Source organism: Tinamus guttatus, unplaced genomic scaffold, assembly GCF_059628265.1.
Source record: "Tinamus guttatus ecotype Peru unplaced genomic scaffold, ASM5962826v1 Tinamus_guttatus_pri_ptg000031l, whole genome shotgun sequence".
NCBI lineage: Eukaryota > Metazoa > Chordata > Aves > Tinamiformes > Tinamidae > Tinamus > Tinamus guttatus.
The window spans coordinates 373,727-392,632 of NW_028288565.1; the positions used below are offsets into that span (position 1 = coordinate 373,727).

The 18,906-nt window shown below is 57.1% G+C and overlaps 1 protein-coding gene and 2 pseudogenes across 1 annotated transcript; 2 read left to right on the forward strand and 1 right to left on the reverse strand.

Annotated features, from left to right (window-relative positions):
* Positions 1–18,906, reverse strand: part of LOC148596071 (polycystin family receptor for egg jelly-like) — a 365,012-nt pseudogene that overhangs the window by 315,296 nt on the left and 30,810 nt on the right.
* Positions 997–6,420, forward strand: LOC148596084 (adenylate cyclase type 10-like; annotated as a pseudogene).
* LOC148596085 (adenylate cyclase type 10-like) lies at positions 7,319–17,849 on the forward strand. Its single transcript, XM_088530665.1, has 20 exons — positions 7,319–7,395; positions 7,864–8,056; positions 8,628–8,714; positions 9,115–9,395; positions 9,576–9,712; positions 10,252–10,377; positions 10,631–10,885; positions 11,322–11,660; positions 12,181–12,232; positions 12,604–12,820; positions 13,173–13,280; positions 13,541–13,719; positions 14,169–14,325; positions 14,778–14,982; positions 15,060–15,156; positions 15,349–15,464; positions 16,115–16,232; positions 16,480–16,675; positions 17,006–17,194; positions 17,700–17,849. The coding sequence occupies exons 1-20, from the start codon at positions 7,328–7,330 to the stop codon at positions 17,847–17,849; spliced, it is 3,270 nt and encodes a 1,089-aa protein (XP_088386791.1). The 5' UTR covers positions 7,319–7,327.

Below are 18,906 nucleotides of genomic sequence, written 5' to 3' on the forward strand. Positions count from 1 at the left end.
GTCTCAACATGGTGGCTGTACCATTTAGGACTTCTTGACCTTCCTATTGCTGTTAGCAATATGGAAATGTAGAATGCAAGAGAAGATGACAAACAGCTCGTCCTAGAGACCATCTCTAGGCACATGAAGGAAAAGAGGGGGCTCAGGAGTAGTCAGTGTGGATTCCCCAAAAGGGAGTCATGACTGGCTGGTTGGATGAGAGGAGAGCGGTGGATGTTGTCTGCTTTGACTTCAGCAAGGCTTTCGACATTGTCTCGCACAACATCCATGTGGGCAAGCTCAGGAAGTGCGGGTTAGACGAGTGCACAGTGAGGTGGACAGAGAACTGGCTGGACGGCAGCACTCAGAGGGTTGTGATAAACGGTGCCTAGTCTAGTTGGAGGCCTGTGGCCAGTGGCGTCCCTGAGGGGTCAGTACTGGGCCCAGTGCTGTTCAATATATTCATCAGTGCTGTGCAATTTATTCATCAATGACTTGGAGGTGTGGACAGAGTGGCCCCTCAGCAAGTTTGCAGATGATACCAAACTGGATGGAGTGGTTAACACTCCAGGAAGCTGTGCTGCCCTTCAGAGGGACCTCGACATGTTGGAGAGTTGTTCAAAGAGGAAGCTCATGAGGTTCAACAAGGACAAGTGCAGCTCCTGCACCTAGGGAGGATTAACCCCAGGCAGCAGTGCAGGTTAGGGGCTGACCTGCTGGAAAGCAGCTCTGGGGAGAGGGATTGGGAGTTTTGGTGGGCAACAAATTCACCATGAGCTAGTAGTGTGCCCTTGTGGCCAAGAATGCCAATGGGATTGAGGCCTGCATTAGAGCAACCAAAAGGATCAAGGGACTCGAGCGTCTATCTTACAAGGAAAGACTAAGCGAGCTTGGCCTGTTTAGCCTGTTTAGGAGAAGACTGAGACCTTCTCAACATGTACAGGCACCTGAAGGGAAGATGTAGAGAGGATGGGGCCAAACTGTTTTTGGTGACGACCAGTGCCAGAACAAGGGGTAATGGGTACAAACTGAAACACAGGAAGTTTCATCTCTATGTGAGGAAGAACTTCTACTACCGTGAGGGTGACAAAGCCCTGGAACACGCTGCCCAGGCAGGTTGTGGATTCTCCTTCTCTGGATATATTCAAAAACTGTGTGGATGCAACCCTGCGCCACGTGCTCTGTGGTGTCCCTGCTAGAGCAAGGGGTGTTGGACTAGGTGATCTGTAGTGGTCCTTTCTGACCTCAACCATTCCATGATTCTGGGATTCTGGGAAGGAGCCTTGCTCCTTGTGCTCTTGGCCCTGTGGCCAGTGCGGAGCTGAGCGTGTGCGATGCCCTGTGCTCCCTTCTCAAGGGGACGCCTGGAGTGCCCGCTCTTAGGATGCTGACTAGGCCAGTGTTTGTGCTTGGGAATGCAGGAAGCAGCTGCTTCAGGCACAGGCAGACATCAGTGAGCACGTGAGCCTCCCTCCAGCTCCGTACGGGAGACGCCAGCATTGCGCTGGAGTAAGGAGGGAGTTGGGCAGCTCTGCAACACGGGCTGGCGAAGCAATGCCTTGCACAGGTGATCTCTGTTAGCCAGACCTGTAGCGTGGTGTCAGCTTATGGGTAACTGCTGACACGTGGCCGATGTCACTGTGAGCCGCTTGTGACCCTGCGTTGGTGGCAGAGGGCTGGCCGTGCCTCACAAGGGCCCGGGCTCAGTGCGCGAGTCTGCACAGCGCTGTCTGGTTGTCCTTCCTGCTTGGCACGGTCGTCTTCTTCTGAGGTACCGCAGGTACCACAGGGCGCTGACGATGGCTTGTGCTTGGAAGCAACGCTCAAAGCGCTGCTCGCTGCTGGGGGAAGTAGTTGCTTTCGTCCCTGACTTGGTGTTGGCTGAGGACTTGAAGCATGAGATCCACCTTGCTCAGAGCTTCCATGGAGTCCTGCTCTTTGCGGATGTCTCAGGTGGGTGCAAGTGTTACGATGGGTAGGCATTGAGGAGAAGTCAGCGGCCCGTGCCACTGGGATTTAGTGGGCCTTTTGGAGCATCGTAGTGAATGGCTCAAAGGTGATCTCTTTGCTGCTGAGGTCTTCCCTTTGGGAGAAGTACCACTTGGATATTGCATGGCCATAGGCATGAGGTGAGGTGGCTGTGGGACATGCTAGAGAGCCCCAGCCAAGGGCTGGCGCTTGCTTATAATGTCTAGGGGTGAGAAGGGGCAAGCCATGTGCTCATGAGTGCGGGTGGAATGAGGCGGCTGTGCCCGCTGCCAGGGGCCCCTGCCTGTTCTCCTGACTTGTGTCTCTCTCTTGAGTGGGTGCAAGTGATGTGGGAAGTGCCGTGTCCTTGGTCCATGGAGACACTTGCTGATTTCTCTGTGCCGCTGTGTCCTTGTTTCAGGCTTCACTGCTCTGACAGAGAAGTTCAGTCAGAGCACCAGCCTCGACCGGGGTGCGGAGGAGGTGACGCAGACCCTCAACCTCTATATGGGTGACATCTTGGAAGGTAAGTGCTGCTCTGCAGGCGTGTGTGGGATTGGGCCACAAGGAGACAGTGGTGCTGGGCAGCTGCTGCTGCCTCCTTGAGCGGGCTGGGCCTTTCTGTGGCCCTGAGGGCCAGTGAGGACAGCTGGGCAATGCTTCTCCTGCTTTCTTTTGTGTGCAGAGATGTTGGCTTTTGGAGGGGACATCCTGAAGTTTGCTGGTAAAAGAGACTCAGCGCGGTGTGCTGCAGCTGCAGAGGAGCACTGGGGGAAAGGAGGCCAGAGGCGCGGGGTGGCAGGGCCCACAGGGGTGGCTCTCTTGGCCCCGTGGTGCTCGGGGGAGCTCTACATGGGGACCCAGGCTGGAGCTGCAGTGGGACGGCAATGACGGCAGCGGTTGTCAGGGCACCCTGGGAGCCTGGGCGTCGGGGCAGCCCATGGGAGAGGAGGGGTGGGGAGAGCCCTTGTGTCTGTGCTGCATGGCACCGGCTAGGAGGGAGGCCCATGTTCATCCAGCCGCCCGGGGCACCCTCTTCCTCTGCCCATGTGGCTGCTGTTGCAGCTGGCCAGGACGCGGGGAGGGTGTCCCCATGCCCAGGGTGCTGCAGTTTGGGAGCAGGTCTTCACCCAAACACTGTTTCCTCCGCGTGCCTGCTGGCTTCTGCTGTCGCGGCAGCTGCGGGAGGACTGTGTCTGATGGGAGCCTTCCCTGTGCCCTTGCTTTCCCTAGGGGATGCTGTGCTAGTGCTGTGGCGAGTAAATGAAGCCCAGCTGAGCAACACCATCAGCTTGGTGCTGCACTGTAGCCAGCGGATCCAGCAGATGTACAGGGTGCGAAAGACAGATGTGGGCCTGAAGCTGCGCCTCAAGATAGGTATGGGGAGTGCTGGGCTGGCTGCAGTCGGCGCAGAGGCGTGCGTGGGGCTGTGCAGAGCCGCAGGGCACTTTGCAGCGTCGGGGAGAGGTGCTGATCCCTCCCTGCTCGGGCGGCTGCAAGTCTTTGCTGTGGGAGGCCCCTGTGTGTTCTCAGGCAGCTGTTTAGGAGCTGCCTGCATGCAAACCATGCAGAGAGTGAGCACAAGTGCCAGTGTGCTGAGCCCATGGTGGAGTTTCCAATGGAGCCTGGGAAGAGTCCAACTGTGGGGGGCTGGGGAGGTGCAAAGGCTGTGTGCCTCAGCTCTGCCTGTCTCTCCCCAACAGGGATCTCCGCAGGGCACATGTCCTATGTGACTGTGGGAGATGAAAAGGAGAGGTGCTTCCTGATCCTTGGCCAGGCTGTGGATGACGTTTGGCAGGCCCAACATGCTGCCAATGCGAGCGACGTTATCCTGTCAGCCCACTGCTGGGAGCTCTGTGACCAGAGCAGGATCAGGACAAGGAGACTTGATGGTTGTACAGTGAAGGTGGGTGGGATGGCCTCTAGAGCCATTTGGAGGCCCTAGACGTGGGCCTGAGTTTGGAAGGTGTGAGAAGGCTGAGGAGGTGAAGGTGGATGGAGTTGCAGGTGTTGATGTAGATGGGGAGCTGTAGCTATTGCCCTTCTGTCTCGGGGATAACACGGGACTCTGCTTACTGGGTCTGAGGAGGGGGTCGGGGCACCTGGAAGGCTTTGGCCTTCGTCCACTGTGGGTCATGGAGATGTGCTTGACCCCTTCTTGTTCTCTGTGCCTTTAGGTTACAGGCATGGACCAGATGTCTGAGAGTGAATATGAAAACATCTTGCCTCAAGTGAAGCGAGGCCGGCTGAACTCCTCTGTGCCTCAACAAACAGGTAAGGGTCAACTCCGTGCTCTTCTGGGGCCACCCAGAAAGATAGGGATGGGCTTCTCCAGGGGCCAGCGAGGAATGCCCTGTGCCCTCTCTCGCTTGCGCTTAATGCTCATGCCTGTGAGCTTCATCCAGGGGCTGGCTGCTCCCTCCTCCTAGAAGGGGGCTGCTCTGGCTGAGCACCTGCAAGAGGAACAGAGATGCCAGTGGAGAAGAACTGTTTTCCCTGCGTTCCCCTGCCAGCCCCTGCTTCCCAGCACGGCAGGCCCATGGCACCATGGCACCAGCGACCATGTGGCTCTTCCTCCCTTAGGCATCCTGAGGCCTGCTGTAACCCTGCCCCCTTGTAACATTCTGGGGAAGCAGCTGCACAAGTACATCCCAGCAACTGTTGTGCGGAAGGTAAGCCTGAGCTGCAGGGAGATGCATTTTGGGAGGGGAGGAGGGCTTGTGCACTGCACAGAGGGAGTTCTCGAGAAAGCAGGCAAAGAAAAGGCTGGCTTAGGGAGACCCTGGTGCTACTGGGCACTGAGTGGCCCGTGCCAGAAGCCTGCCCGCCCAGTGCTCCTGCTGAGAGAGGTAGGTGGTGGGAGGTGGATTTCCCTCTGCGTTTTCCAGTTCTACGGCTCTGGACATGCCTGTAGGGTAACAGGGAGCTTCCCCTGGAGTCCTAAGAGCATCACTGAGGGTGACCTGTTGTGTCCATACCTGTAGCAAGGTGGTGTGTTCCTGGCAGTCATTTCTCTGCTTAGTGATTCATTGCAGGATTATGTTGCTTGTGCTGATGCTGGCTTTGCCCAGAGGGGAGGATTTATTCCTTGCTCTGATAGCACCTGCTCCTGCCCAGCTGTGTGCTCTCCTCTAGCCACTGCTGCAGGCAGCAGGGGCTCAGGCAGAGGTGGCTGCTGAAACTCTCCTGCTCTTGTCCTCCAGATCAATGACGGACAGACGCTGGACTGCTTATCGGAGCTGCGTCCGGTCAGCTGCCTCTTTGTCAAGCTGCACTTTGCAAGGGACGTCAGTTTAGAGCACATGTGCAAGGGGATCCAGGACAGCAGCGTCATTATATCGCGTATCATCTGTCCTTACAAGGGCCAGATCAACAAAATCTGCCTGTTTGACAAAGTGAGTGTGGGGCAGCTGTGCACCCCACAAAAGTGTGGGCAGCAAAGCAAAGGGAAGTGGCTCTGTGTCTTGAGCAGTGGGCAAAAGCAAAGCAGCTCTGCCTTGGTGCTGGGATCAGCAGCCTCGCGCTTGACGCTGCCCTGAAGCTCCACTGGGCTCCACGGAGCCTGGAATCGCTTAGAAAGAGCCGATTGCTGTCGCCCTTGTCTCAAGGTGTGCTGCCTCCATCCTTGGCAGGGCTGCACGCTGCTGTGTGTGTTTGGACTCCCTGGAGACAAGGTGCCCAGCGAGAGCATCCACGCCTTGGAAAGTGCTCTCCGAATCTCCAAGGCGTGCGTCTCAAGGTTCACGAAGATCGAGTGAGTGGGCAGGCGTGAAGGGAGGTGGGCAGGCGTGAAGGGAGGTGGGCAGGTGTGAAGGGAGGCGGGCAGGCAGGGCTGTGCCCGGACCCTGCTGAATCCCTGTCCCTCTCTGTGTGTGCCAGGGCGGTGTCTGTTGGGGTCACGACCGGGACGGTGTTCTGTGGAGTCGTCGGCCACCGCGTGAGGCACGAGTACACAGGTAGGACTGGGTCACCCGAGGAGCGCGCGCCTGGGGGCTCTGTGCAGGCAGAGCCGCGCGCCAAAGGAAGCGGCGGAGCGGCAGGGAGCAGCCTGTGGCCCGTGTCTGCTGGGCCGGGCCTAGGGTTGGGCCTGTGGTCTAGCGGGGATGGCAGAGCAGAGCCGGGGCACTGTGGTGGGGGGAATGGGGCCTTGCTGCCCTTTGGGCTGTGCTCCCAGGGGTCGGGGGCTTACCTGTGCTGCAGGCCAGGCAGCCGTTGGCCCTGGAGGCTGCAGTGGGTTGGGCTCCTAAGCATGTCGATGTGCGCTTTCTCTCTGTGGCAGTCATCGGCCAGAAGGTGAACTTGGCAGCCCGGCTGATGGAGTGCTATCCTGGGGTAGTGTCGTGCGACACAGCGACCTACGCTGCCTCTCAGCTGCCCCATAGCTGCTTCAAGGAGCTGCCCGAGGTGAAGATGAAGGGGGTTGTTGATCCTGGCACCATCCGTCAATACGTGGGCATCTCGGAAGAGTTGTGAGTGTCCTTGTTGAGCAGGCTGCTTGGGAGCACGTGGAGCCGCGGGTCAACTCTTGGTCAGCACAGAACAGCTGGGCAGAAAGAGAGCAAGCTGGGCCCTGCCTGGGCCTCCGTCCCTGGGGTTGAGAACATGGAAAGCCGGGGCATGGCTCTGCTTTTGGCCTGCCTAGCCATGGGACTCCTGCTCTTAGGAGACTAGGAGTCTCTTTCCGTAGGGAAAGAGAAGGCTGCTGGGTGTCTGTAGGCACAGGGGGCCTTGCAGCCCCTCTCCAGGTAGCAGGGGCTTTCTGCTTGTTGTGCTTGCTGCATTTGAATGTTATCCTGGCTTGAACAGATAGTTTTTTTTCTTGCTTATCTTCATCTTCTCAGCATCTGCTGTAAGGCCCTGCTTCTCCAAGTTGCTCCTTGTGAGCAAAGTCCAGGGAAGCAGTTGGCAGGAACAATGGATGGAGTGTGGGCAGCACACGAGGTCACTGCAAAGAAGAGTGGGCACCCAAGAGCCCACCCACAGCTCCATGCGTGACACTACACCCTTCAGCTTCTGCCTACTGAATTGACTTTATTTTTTCTCTTTCTCCTGCTAGCATATTTGGCATGGAGCTCAAAAAGGAGAGGCCCAAGAATTCCCCCTTGCTCGGTAGGTGGAGAACACCTGGGTCTCCTGAACACCCATCTCCTGCCCTTCAGACCAGCTAGTCCCACGGAGGGAAATGGGGAGGCAGGGAGGGAGGACAGGTGCCATGATGGCAAGAGGGAAGGGTGCCAATGGTTCTTTGCTTTTGAGCTTGCTGCAACTGCCTGCTCTCTTGCTTGCCTTTGCAGGCCGGGAGAAGGAGATTGCCCTCTTTCAAAGCTATGTGCAAGGCTACGTGACTAGGAAGGAAAGCCACATCCTGGCACTTGAGGGCATGAAGGGCTCTGGAAAGAGCCATTTACTCGCCGAGCTTGCCAATTTAGGCCGGGCTGCTGGGCACAGGTGAGTGCAGTTGAGCAGTGTGGGTGCATTGCCTCCCCTGGCCTCCTACTGATACTCACAGGATCTTCAAGGTCCCCTGCCAGTGTGCCTGGCCCTTGGGCTGTAGCAGCCCTCATAAGGCAACGTCTCCATGCACCTGGGAGCAGAGCAGCCGCGTGCTCCCCTCCTAGCTCTTGAGGGAGCTAGAAGGGTCTTCTGCAGCCCCTGCTGTTGAGCTTTGGGCCAGGCACAAAGCAAAGTAGAGCCTGAGCCCATGGCATTTCTGCAGCTGCAGACTGAAGGGAATAAGCCCAAGTGGCCTGCCTGACAAATGCTGCTGGCATTGAGGGGCTGGCCTGGGGCTGTTATGTCCAGAGTACCCTTGCTCTCAGCCCCAGATTGTGCCTCTCCCTAAGAGCGGTGCTTTGGAGGTCTGGGGCTCTTTGGGGCCCTCTCTGAAGCTCGGTGCCTTTTGCTTTTGCATGGCAGGGTAGTGGCTGTGGAGCTGACGGAGCTCAGCCTGAAGCAGGACTACTCTGTTGTGCGAGTGATGATAGCCATGGCAATGGGTCTGCAGGCCTGCAAATCCTGCAGCGCCAGGCAACTCGTGCTGCAGGAGAAACTCCAAGGAGTCCTGGAAGAGAGCAGCTACTGCCTCCTCAATGCCCGTTTCCTGGTGAAGGTGAGAGCGAGAGCCCTCTCTGGCCGGGGCCAAGGTCTGCTTGTGAGACGTCCTGTGGCAGTGGTCATTTGGCTGCTCTCCTGGGCAGTGGCCTTAGCTTCTGGTGGAAAGAGCTGGGGATAGCACAGACTTGTGTGTGGTCCCAGCGTGCAGCTCCCTGTTTGGAGTGAGTTCAAGCACCAGGCTGCTGCCGGCAGTTCAGCGGCCTGGCAAGGCCATTGCAGAGAGGCTTTGAGATGGGGCTGATGAGCTGGTGCTGAGCTCGCCACTGCCTGAGCACTCTGCCCCCTCCCAGAATACCCACTGTGAGGAAACAAGCTCTTCTCCTCTTGCCACCCTCTGCCTTCCTCCCTCACCTCCAACACACTGGCTAGAAGCCCTCTGCCAGAGAGCCTCAGCAGGAGCTCTTCTCTAGGCTCAAGCTGGCGTCCACACTGTCTCCTCCCCATTGTGTGGAGGAGAGCTAAGATGCTGAGGGCAGCGGAGTTTTGCTTGGTTGGGCTTGTGTGCTGGGTTGTCTTGGTGAAATGCCCTGAAAGGCTGTTTCTCTGTGCCTGTGCTTTTTGGGCAGTTTCCTGTCTCAGAGAAGATTTCACAGATGAGTGGAGCTCAAAGGGCACTGGAAGAGGAGCTGGCTTTTAAGAAAGTGCTGCAGAAGGTGAGCAATTCTCTCCCTCACAGACCAGAGAAGGAAAGCAAGCCAACAGGTTGAGGGTTCTGCAGCAGAGTGCTGGGAGGTGGCAGGAGGATGATGTACTGGAGTCATTGCTCATCAGAGGCTAAACGTCCCGTGCCAACCCCCGGGTAACTTTCCTCCTGTCAAGACAGAGGACTCGTAGTCAGGAGGAGGAATGGAGTCTTTCTGCACCCCTTTGTCCGAGAGACCTTCAAGTCTCAGAGAAAGAAAGAGTTGGGGAGATACTGAACCGCTAAGTAGCTAGGGAGAGGAAAGAGGCTGCAGAGCGTTCTCTGTCTGGAGAGGGGCTGGCCAAAGTCCCTCCCAGTGAAGATGCGTGAGAATTGCTCAGAATCCAGCTCGAATAACCTGTTTGTTTCAGACTTTTGAAGACAACATCCTCTTTCTCGTTGACAACGCGCACCACATCGACTCTTCCTCCTGGGCTGTTATGTCACACGTGCTCAGAGACGTCCCAAGTTTTATGGTCATGGGCTTTGCTCCTGATCCCTGCAGAGGACAGAGGCTCTGCAAAGCTGCAACAGACATCATGAAGTTGCAGCAAACAACCTATATTCATCTGGAGGAGTTGAACCCTGCAGCAGTCGTGCAGAAAGCCTGCCAGTACCTCGGAGTGGTCAGTGTGCCCCATGACCTAGAGACGTAAGTGGCAGGCAGGGCCGCTGAGCTCTGTTTTTTCTGTGGCTTTCAGCAAGCGCTGTGTCTTCAGGACAGCTCATGTGCCAAAGACAGGGGGAGTCGCGGCTGGTGAAGAGGCTGCTCTGAGGAGGGTCCTGCCTTCCTTTGCCTGTGTCACTCCCAGCTGCATCTGCTCCTTTCCAGGTTCCTGATGCAGAGAAGCAGTGGGATGCCCTACTACTGTGAGGAACTGCTGCGCTACCTCCACGAGCACAACATGCTCTTGCTCCGTCCCCTACGGAAGGATGATGGAACGGAGGCCAAGTGGGAGACCCTCTTCAGTAAGCACCTTTGTGTCTGACTGCCTAGTTGGTGTGGTCCATCTTCCACCGCCCCTTCTTGTCGTGTTCCCCTGTGAGTTTGGCACGGCCAGATGGGGCAGGAGTCCAGAGCCTGGTCTCCATCAGGTGTGGGTTCCTGTGTGTCTTGCTGCTGCAATAGGCCAAGCACATGCTGGGGACTGGGGTGGCTTTGCGAGGGTCAACAGCAATGCCAATGTGGCAGAAAATGTCAAATGGCGAGAAGAGGTGCTCCCTGACCTGCTGTGGTCAGGAACAAGCATGAGCTGAGGTGGTTCATACCTGGAGCAGTGCTGCGAGTCCCGTGGCTGCAGTTTCCCTTGTCTGCAGCCCTGCAGCCAAACATGGCAGGATTCATCCTGCTGCTGCCAGGCCTCGGCTGCTCTAAGCCCTGCTGGGGGTGAATGCGAAAGAGAGGAGGATGGAGGGAGGGAAGATCCGTAATCCTTGCAAGCTCAAGCTGCGGGACGAAGGGTCTCCCTCGTGATAACCGCGTTATCCTGCTCTCTTGCTCCGCTCAGCTTCTGTGATGGAGGCTCCTCGTGTCGGCCCATCCAGAAGGTCCAGCATGCGCCAGGACTGCAGGGTGTGCACCATCAAAGCTGATGTGAACCTGCAGCACACCGTGCTTCCACCCACCCTGAAAGGTGAGGGGCTGAGCCCTGCTGTACCTGCAGCATTCGCTCGGGGGTTTCTCCTTTCCCCGGTCCCTGCTCCCTGTGATTGCAGGGGAGCTGCGCCGTGTTCAAGATGTGTGCCTTGCATTGCCCTTGCCCGGTGGGTTTGGTCCCAAGGAAGCCAGGCTAAATGCCAGTGCTTCCTGCATTGAAGAGAATGCAGCCTCGCTGGGCTCAGCCTTGGGAGAGGGCAGGAGACAGATGCGTGTCCTGTTTTTGTCAGGGATTGCGCTGACTGAGCTGGACAGCATGAATTTCTCAGAACGGATGGTTCTGAAGTGTGCAGCTGTCATTGGGCCGATGTTCACCACGGAGCTGCTGTTCCACATCCTTCCCAAGTGGACCAGGGCCAAGATGAATCAGATCCTGACCATGTTGGTGAAAAGCAACATCTTGAGGTGGCAGAATGCCAAAACGGTGGCAGAAGACAGCAGTGTTTCCCTCAGGTGGTCTGCCACAACTCAGGAGGAACAGAAAGGTAAGTGGTGATAAGAGGAGCCCAGGAGCACCATGGGCTTCTGCTGCTCCTGGCACTGCTCCTGCTGGAGCTCCGCAGGGCACGGCGCACTGCCCCTCTGGCCGTGTGTAATGGCCAGGGCAGCCTCACCGTTGGGGTTGGGTTGGGATGGGGAGCATAGCAGGGAGGGACTGCCCTTCAGAGATTGCAAAGCAGGAGCTGGCTGAGGCTTCCTTGTGCTGATGGTTGCAGTGCAGCTGACTGCTGTCTGTTGGGACGCAGAGCAGAGCAGCAGCCTGTTGCATGGGCCATGCTGGTCTCAGCGAGGCAAGGGGACCCTTTGCTCGAGTGCGGCGGGGCACTGAGTGCAGGAGTGCTGCTTTCCTACCAAGGATCCCTGCCGAGGGCTCCCCGTCCTTCATGCGCTGGCTGTGACGGCCCTGAGCCGTGGCCCCAGCTCTGGCTGTTGCAGCACCCCGTTGCCTTTCAGAGGAGCAGCAGAGCGAGGAGCTGCAGGCCGACGTCCTGGCCTTCCGCGCGCCGCTGCTGCGGGAGGCCGCCTACGAGCTGTGGCCCAAGGCGCAGAGGGCGGCCATGCACCGCAAGTGCGCAGCCTTCCTGGAGGAGCAGGCGCACAAGTGCCAGTGCTGCGGCGGAGGGGACTTTGTGGCCTTCCACCGCTTGGCCGTCAGCAGCACCCAGGAGGGAGAGAGCTGGGACAACGATGCTGGCAAAGACTGCTCTGCCAGCTGGACAAACGTGGAGACCGTGGGGGATGAGCTCCCTGCCACTACAGGTATGCTGCCTGCCGTGCTCTGCAGCCTGAGCCTTCCCACGGTGCTTGCACTATTCCTGGGGGTGCTCCTCTGTCTCCAGCCGTGTCTGCAGAAGCAGTTCCCTGAAACACAGGGGTGCTTTCAGTGCAGTGCAGTTGCTTTCCCAAGACTAGCTGAGTCCTCCCCTGAGCACAGCTGCACAGCTCAAGGCATGCTGTGCACAGAGCAGAGAGCATCTGTTCCCTTGGGCACCCTCGTGCCTTTCCCTGGAATCACCAGAGAGCAGCCCCTCTCCCGGCAGTGACAAGAGCCTTGGGGTGCACCCCGCAGCCCAGCAGGTCAAGGTGCATTTCCTGGTGGGCGTGCTACCCTTGCCCAAAACGTAACACACCTGCAGAGAAGGGAGATCTTGCGGAAAAGTGGCCAGGAAAAGAGGTGCCGTCCATGCCGTGGCTCTCCTTTCTTGCTGACAGATTATGCAAGATGCAACTTGTGCCCCTTGAGAACTGAGGGGATATTTAACTCATGCTTTGTTTGCAGATCCTGCAGGAGCCCAGCAGAATAAAATGAGCTTCTGGGATGAGACCTTACGGTGAGGAGAGCAGCATTTGATTATTAGTGGAAGTCAGTGGCCTCAGGGTCTCCAGCAGGGCATTGGAGTTCCCAGCTTTGCCTACTGGCTGTGACCCCAGCCGAGGAAAGGGCCAGCCTGCTGGGTGGGAGCTGGGATGTGATGGCTTGAGGAAGCCGGGGGGATCACAGTGAGGACCGTCCCATTGTGGTGCAGCAGCCCTGGCATCCTAGGGTTTTCTGGCTGTAAGAGAGCCCTGCTGCAAGCTGGGCATTGCAGTGCTAGAATGCGAGTGTCAGGTGCGCTAGGACGTGCTCTTCCTCGAGGCAGGCAGAGCAGGGCAGGTGATGCTAGCGTGTCTCCTCTTTCTCTGTGATCTTGTCTCCAAACAGAACCACGGAACAGTTTATGGCCAGGACAGAGCAGACGGTGCCCAACAAGACCAAAGGGATGCCCGGTGCCACCTGCTCCTGTGAATGCAAGGCCACTGTGGACTTGGTGCTCGTGCCCTTGGCTCACCACCACCTAGAAATGGGCAACGATGCCAGGGCAATTTATTACCTGCTGGAGAGTGCTGCTGCCTACTTGCACGTCTCCAACAACTACCTGGTGAGCCGGCCTGCTTGCCAGAGCCCCGTGCACATGGAGTCCTCCCAGCTGCCTTGCCCTGGGCAAGCCCATTTCCCCCTTGAGAAAGGACAGGCCTCTGTGGCACCTGGGCATGAACAACTGTGCTCAGACCCAGGCTCTTCCTCCTGCTTGCCTCTCTTGTGGCAAGAGGAGCACGACCTTGGCACGAGGTGCACCTGCAAGGAGTGCTGTGCTGTGTGTGAGGGTGGGCATTGCTGGGGCAGAGGTGACCCGTCCTCAGAGAGATGCGGGAGGCAAGCAGGTGGCAGTGGTGGGGCTTCATGCAGGATCCGCACCGACGCTCACCTGCTCTCCGTGTGCTTGTCCAAAGGCCTTCACCAGCCTGAAGAAAGCCGAGGCCCTGAGGAGCTCCTTGAGTAAGGAAGGCAAGGGGCTGGCCAGCTTTGAAGAAGCCGCCTTCCTCAGCCTGAAAGGGGAGGTAAAGTGACAGGGAGGACCTGAGGGCTCTGCTGGCGGGAGGACTTGCACAGCCTCCTGGGGGCCCTGGGGCGGTTGTGGGGACATTCCTGGCATTTGGAGGCACGGGCGGCTGCTCTGCACAGTGTCTTCTGTGAGCCCTTCGCCCTCCAGCCAAAGGCAGTCAAGGCCCTTGGCCCTGAATCAGCCACAGCCTTGAAAGTTGGTGTGTCCTCAGTGGGAGCCCCTTGGGACTGTCCTTACAGCCCTTCTCCCATGCAGGTCTGCTACAATATGGGGTGCATGGACTTGGCAGAGAAGACCATCAGAAAGGCACTGAGCCTGCTGAAGAGGAAATTCCCAGTCACCTCGGTGGGTGTCTTCTTCAAGTCTCTGCTGGAGAAGTCGCCCCACGGCTCTTATAGGAAGAGCAGAGACTCCTCCACCCCTCAAGAAGCAGGGTAAGACCCTGACGGGAAAGGGAAGGCAAGAACGAGCCATTTCCGTGCTGGCCTGAGGCCCTTGACCCACACCTGCCTCAGCTTCACTGCAGAGCGTAGCTCTTAGCATGGGGAAAGGTGAAGAAGGCCCTGGAGGCTGATGGATGGTGGGGTGGCCTGTGCTGGGTGTTCGGGATGGTGTGGGTGAGAGCAGGGAGCTGTTAGCCGGGGTAGAGGCTGCAAAGGCAGCAGCCAGTGACCAGGCTCCCATGCAGCAGCCCTTTTGCTCCCTGCACCGTGGTGCCAGCACGTCATTGTGAGCAGTCATCTTTCCCCGGTGCTGCTTATTGCCCCCCTCCCACAAGCCCTGCCTGCCTGAGCAGCCTCCTGTGCTCCCCGGCTGCCCCTGGCCCCCTCACTCAGCCCCCTGTAGCTCGTGGCTGGGCCCAGCAGCTTCTCCTGTGCGGCAGGAGGGAGAGGCTCCCCTGGCTGTTCCGGCAGAGCCGCTGCCTTGCCCTCCTGCGGCAGCTCTTCAGCCAGCGGAACACGTCCAGCGGGCAGAGGCTCTCGCGCCTGGCAGCGCGCATGAAGCTCCGCGCGGACGTGGAGTCTGCGCACGCGAGTCACGTGAGTGCCTGCTCTCTGCAGCAATAGCAGACGTGTTTCTGACAGAGCTCCTTTGCCCTGCTGGCAAGAAGAGGCCAAATGCCACGGGGATGGCCACATGCTTGAGCTTTTCTTTGCAGGCCTTTAGGAGGCGTGGGTGTTGTTGGTTTGGGTTGCTCCTCCCATGGGACTGGTTTCCTGATTGTAACCAGTTTCTGTACTGTAGGATTTCCTTGTGACCATTTATATAAACCAAGTGTTTAGAAGCACCCTGTGGCCCTTGTCGTGACATGGCCACAATCAGAAGAGCATAAGAAGAGTTGGTCGTCTGAGACCAACTCTTGGGTGAGAGGCTTGCGAGTAAAAGAGAAGAGGGAAAGCACCCATTGGGTTCATGGCCTGTGTCCCCTAGGCCAGAGAATCCCCTGGGGAGATTTAGTGTTTTGCACACTCACCTCTTTGGACCATTTCAGATCCTGCGGTCCTACATGGAGCACGCGCAGCACTGCCAGGAGCTGGGCAGCCTGGATGAGTGGCTGCAGTACGGGTGGGCGGCCGTGCGGCTCAGCGCTGACGTGGAGCCTTTTGAAGGAGGGGTGCTCAGTGCTGCGGAAAGGGCCCAGGCCCTGTCCCATCTGAACCTCAGCCTGGGAAATCTGCCCCTCTCTGTCACCGTCGGTAGGTAGTGCCCGCACTCCCTGTGAGAAGAGCTCTCTGCAGAGAGAGCCTGTGCGAGTCTGCTTCTGTCTTGCCAGGCTATCGCGCCATGAGCCTGAGCATGGAGCTGGAGAAGCCCGACCTGGACTCCAAGGTCCTCAACCCGCTCTTCACCGCGCTCTTTCTGCAGATGAGGTAATCCTGCTGCTGCACACCCTGCCCTTGCGCGGTGTCAGGGGGTCGCTGCAAAGGCCAATGGAGTTGGCAGAAAGAGCAAAGGAGGGAAAGGGCGGGAAGATGGGAGGGGAATGGGAAGCATTTGGAGGTGCTGGCTTGGATGCCACACCAAGGAGGTGCTCCATGGAGGCTCGTTGTGTTCCTCCGCAGGTACCCAGAGTGTGCAGAAGTGCTCTCCAGGCTAGAGAAGCAGGTGGCTGGAGAGCACAGGATCGCTGGGCAGGCCTGCTTCTTCTCCTGCTGCCTCGACCTCCTGCTTTATGCTGGTAGGTGCTCAGTGAGGAGGTCTGCAGAGAGGCAGGAGGCTTGCAGAAATGGCTTTTCTCCTGATACAACACTGAGCCCAGAGGCTCCAAGCAATCCTTTGGCTCCTTCAGCAGTGTGCTTGCCCATTTGGCTCTGTGGGTGTCTCTCTTTCCTTCCCTCTCCCGCTTCCTCTCTCTTTTTCTGCATTGTATACAGATGATCCCAGAGTAAGGTCAAAATGCTTGCAATTCCCATCTTTGCTTGGTGTGTTTCGGGAGGTTCTCCCTTCTGAAAATTCTTCTCAGGCTCCCTCTGCTCTGGCTCCTGGGGAAGCAGGCACAGTTGTGCTCGTGTGTGCCTGACCAGGAGGTCCCTTGGAGCCCATGCGCTGCAGTCACTCTCATTTGCTGATCAATGGCAGCAGCTCTCGGTTGGTGCTAGCAAGCTGCTCCTTAAAAGGACACTGATGTGAAGATTGAATAGCCCTGAGGAGCTGGGGGAGAGCTCCAGGCCTTGCATCGCTCCTCTTAGTTTTTGCTTGCCCTCTGAGTGCTTCCCAATCCTAAAATGGGCCAGCTGTGCTTGAGCTTTCTCCTACTATGAGGGCCTGAGGAAAAGCAAGGCAGCGGAGGGCAGTGCTGCTTCTCTGAGATATGTTTGTATTACACAGGCTGGGAGTACAAGTCATTTGAGGAGTGCTGGAGATTCATAGAGAAGAATAAAGACAACTGCACCCTCAAGTCTCAGAATAGCATCCTGCTGCGGCTGTATTCGTCCCTGGCTCTTTGGTACGTTACACACTTGCTCTGAGTGGAGTGGCAAGAGGCCCCCAGCAGTGAGTGATTCTCATGGGGGAGGTGGGAGCTGTGGGTTTTTCATGTCACTCGTCCTGTGTCCAACAAGGCGGCTGTCCCTGGAGATGAAAAGGACTAGTGGGGAGAGGCTTTGCACTGGGAGCAAGATGGCCGGGAGAGAGCCCAGAAGAGAGCCCAATTCCTGCTCGTCTCTACACAATGTGTGCCTGTTTCTCTGTAGGTTTGCGAGGCTTGGGCAGTGGGACAGCTTCCAGCAGCCCTTTGAAAAGGCCAAGTGGCTGCTGAAGAGAGCCGACAGCTCCTTTTTGGCTACCCAAGCCCGCACGCGGATGCTGGAGTGCTACACCCTGGTGCTGAAGAATGATCTGGAGCACAGCTTGTCGAGGGCCCGTGAGAGCAGCCGAGGGGCTCTAAGGGTGAGGGACCAGGAGGAAGGGCATGTGCTGTGAGGGGGTGCAGGGAAAGCTGCCGTGGCCTAACAAGGCCGGGTGGAAGCAGCCGTGATGGGATGGAGCCAGGGCACAGGCAGAGCAGAGTGGCTTAAGAGAAGACCATGGCAAAAGCCTCCTGCTGTAATGCCTGCTCTAAAGGAGGGCTTGTGGCTCCGCAGAGCTTTGTGCACTTTGCCTGCCTTGCCAGCTGTGCACTCCTGGTTGCTTTGTGGCTGCTTTTCTCCTTGGGGAACAGGTGCTGCAGTGGAGCTCCATGCCTTATCCTGACGTTCCTCTCCCTTGTTCTCTTGGTAGCTTGCAGAAGAGGTTCTCTGTCGCTGCTCTGCATGCCCCGTCTTCTACCCCAGAGTCCAACACCTGAGAGCCTACCTTTTCCATGTGCTGGGGAACAAAGCAGAGAGCCTTGCATGCCTCAACCAGGCCCTCCAAGCCTCTAAGGTGCATGGCAACCTTCTGGAGAAGACATGGCTGGAGATGAGCACCGTAAGTTGATGTTCCTTGTCTCTGAGTTGCTTCCTGGGCAGAGGAGCAGCATGCCCTAGGAGAAGGTGGCACCAAGAGCACTGCAGCAGGTGGATGTAGGGCCAGCACCCAAGAGAGCCTCAAGAGCAGGCTCTGACAGCCCTTGGGGAGCCCCTCAGCAGGAGGGCAGTGGCAGCTGCGCTGTGTCTCACGCAGGCAGGGCTGGAAGGGCACCTGAGGAAGCAGCAGGCACTGCAGCTGCTCCTCTGCGGCATCTCTGCTGCGCTGAGGAGAGGTGAAGCTGAATCTTTGCCTCTCCCTTAAGGCAGCTGTGGGAGCCCAGCAGTCGTCACTTGCTTTCCCTCTCCTTGCCCTCCCTCATGGGCTTTTGCAGTATGGCAAGAGGGTTGGGGGAAGGAACAAGCTCCCACGAGAGGCTGTGCTTCCTTTTCCAGACAGCAGTTACAGCTCCGGGGCTCTCCTGTTCTTCTCAGCTATCACTTTTTTTTTTTTTATTTTTCCTTAGGAGTTGTGGTTCAGTGAACGGGGCCCTGTGGAAGATCTGTGGCTGAAGACAGCACCCCATTTTCCACATCTGTTTGAAGCAGAGCCAGAAGAGTGCAGCTGCAGGTACCTGCTGAAGCTGCCCACACTGCAGCATGAGGATGCGTTCTGAGGAATTAAATAATTAAACCATGCCGTTCTCTCTGTGGTCTGTGGATCCAGGCAGAACACTGAAAGAGGACGCTGAAGGCATGCAAGGAGTGTCTGGGGCCTGGGTGGTTTATGGAGAAAGCTAGACTGTGGGGAAGCTGTCACTGAATCTTGGAGTCTTTAAGAGATCCAAGAACGGCTGTAAAGCAGTTCAAAGTATTTTCCCCCCCCGTCACTGCCTCTGTCCATTGGGAAAAAGGCACCACAAAGCAGGTGGGCTCTGAGGGCTGCCTGTCTGTGTGGTGTGGATGCTCACACATCAAAGACATCCATACATCATTGCACAGAAGGCCCCCATGGAAGGCTCCAAATAGCCTGCAGCCGTGCGGTTTTGTACTCTAAGCGCGAGGCTACTGTCTGGGACAGTTGACTTCAAGGTGGCACCCTGGAGAGCTGGCTTTTTCAGACTTTCTTTTGGGCAAGAAATCTGTAATAAACTGCTCCCAGGTAGAGGAAGGCTGCTCCAAGAAGAAACAGGGAAGCCTTCCAAGTGTGGGCGCAATCCTATGTGTTGTACTCCATGTAAACTAGCTGTGAAGTGGAGAAGCCGCTAGCTTTCTATGCTAAAGAAGGATGCTAAAGAAGGATGGCCAAGAAGCAGGAAAAAGGGCACAGTCCTGCAGCGTATGATGTGCATGGACTCCGGTATAATGAACCAAAGATGTTTTATCAAGCATCAGATACAACTTATATACCATACTAAACCAAATATAATTCCTTATTTGCAAAAAGCATGCGAAGTGCAGTTACTAAATAAGCCAATAGTATAAAGAATCCATCAAAATTATCTAATAAGCTTCTTAATCACATGCCATGTGTGCGGTTGCAGTTTTCCTCTTTTTTTTGCTTTGTTCCTTATCTGTTGATAAGATGTTCTGTACTGTCGTCCCTGAGGTGAATTAACAAGACACCTGGACTGCCACCCTTGAGGTTGGTTATCTGCTAACAAGGCATCCTGTACTGCTGTTCTTGAGGTGGGCCTCCACACATGAGGAGATCTCTGGCGAGATCCGGCGAGA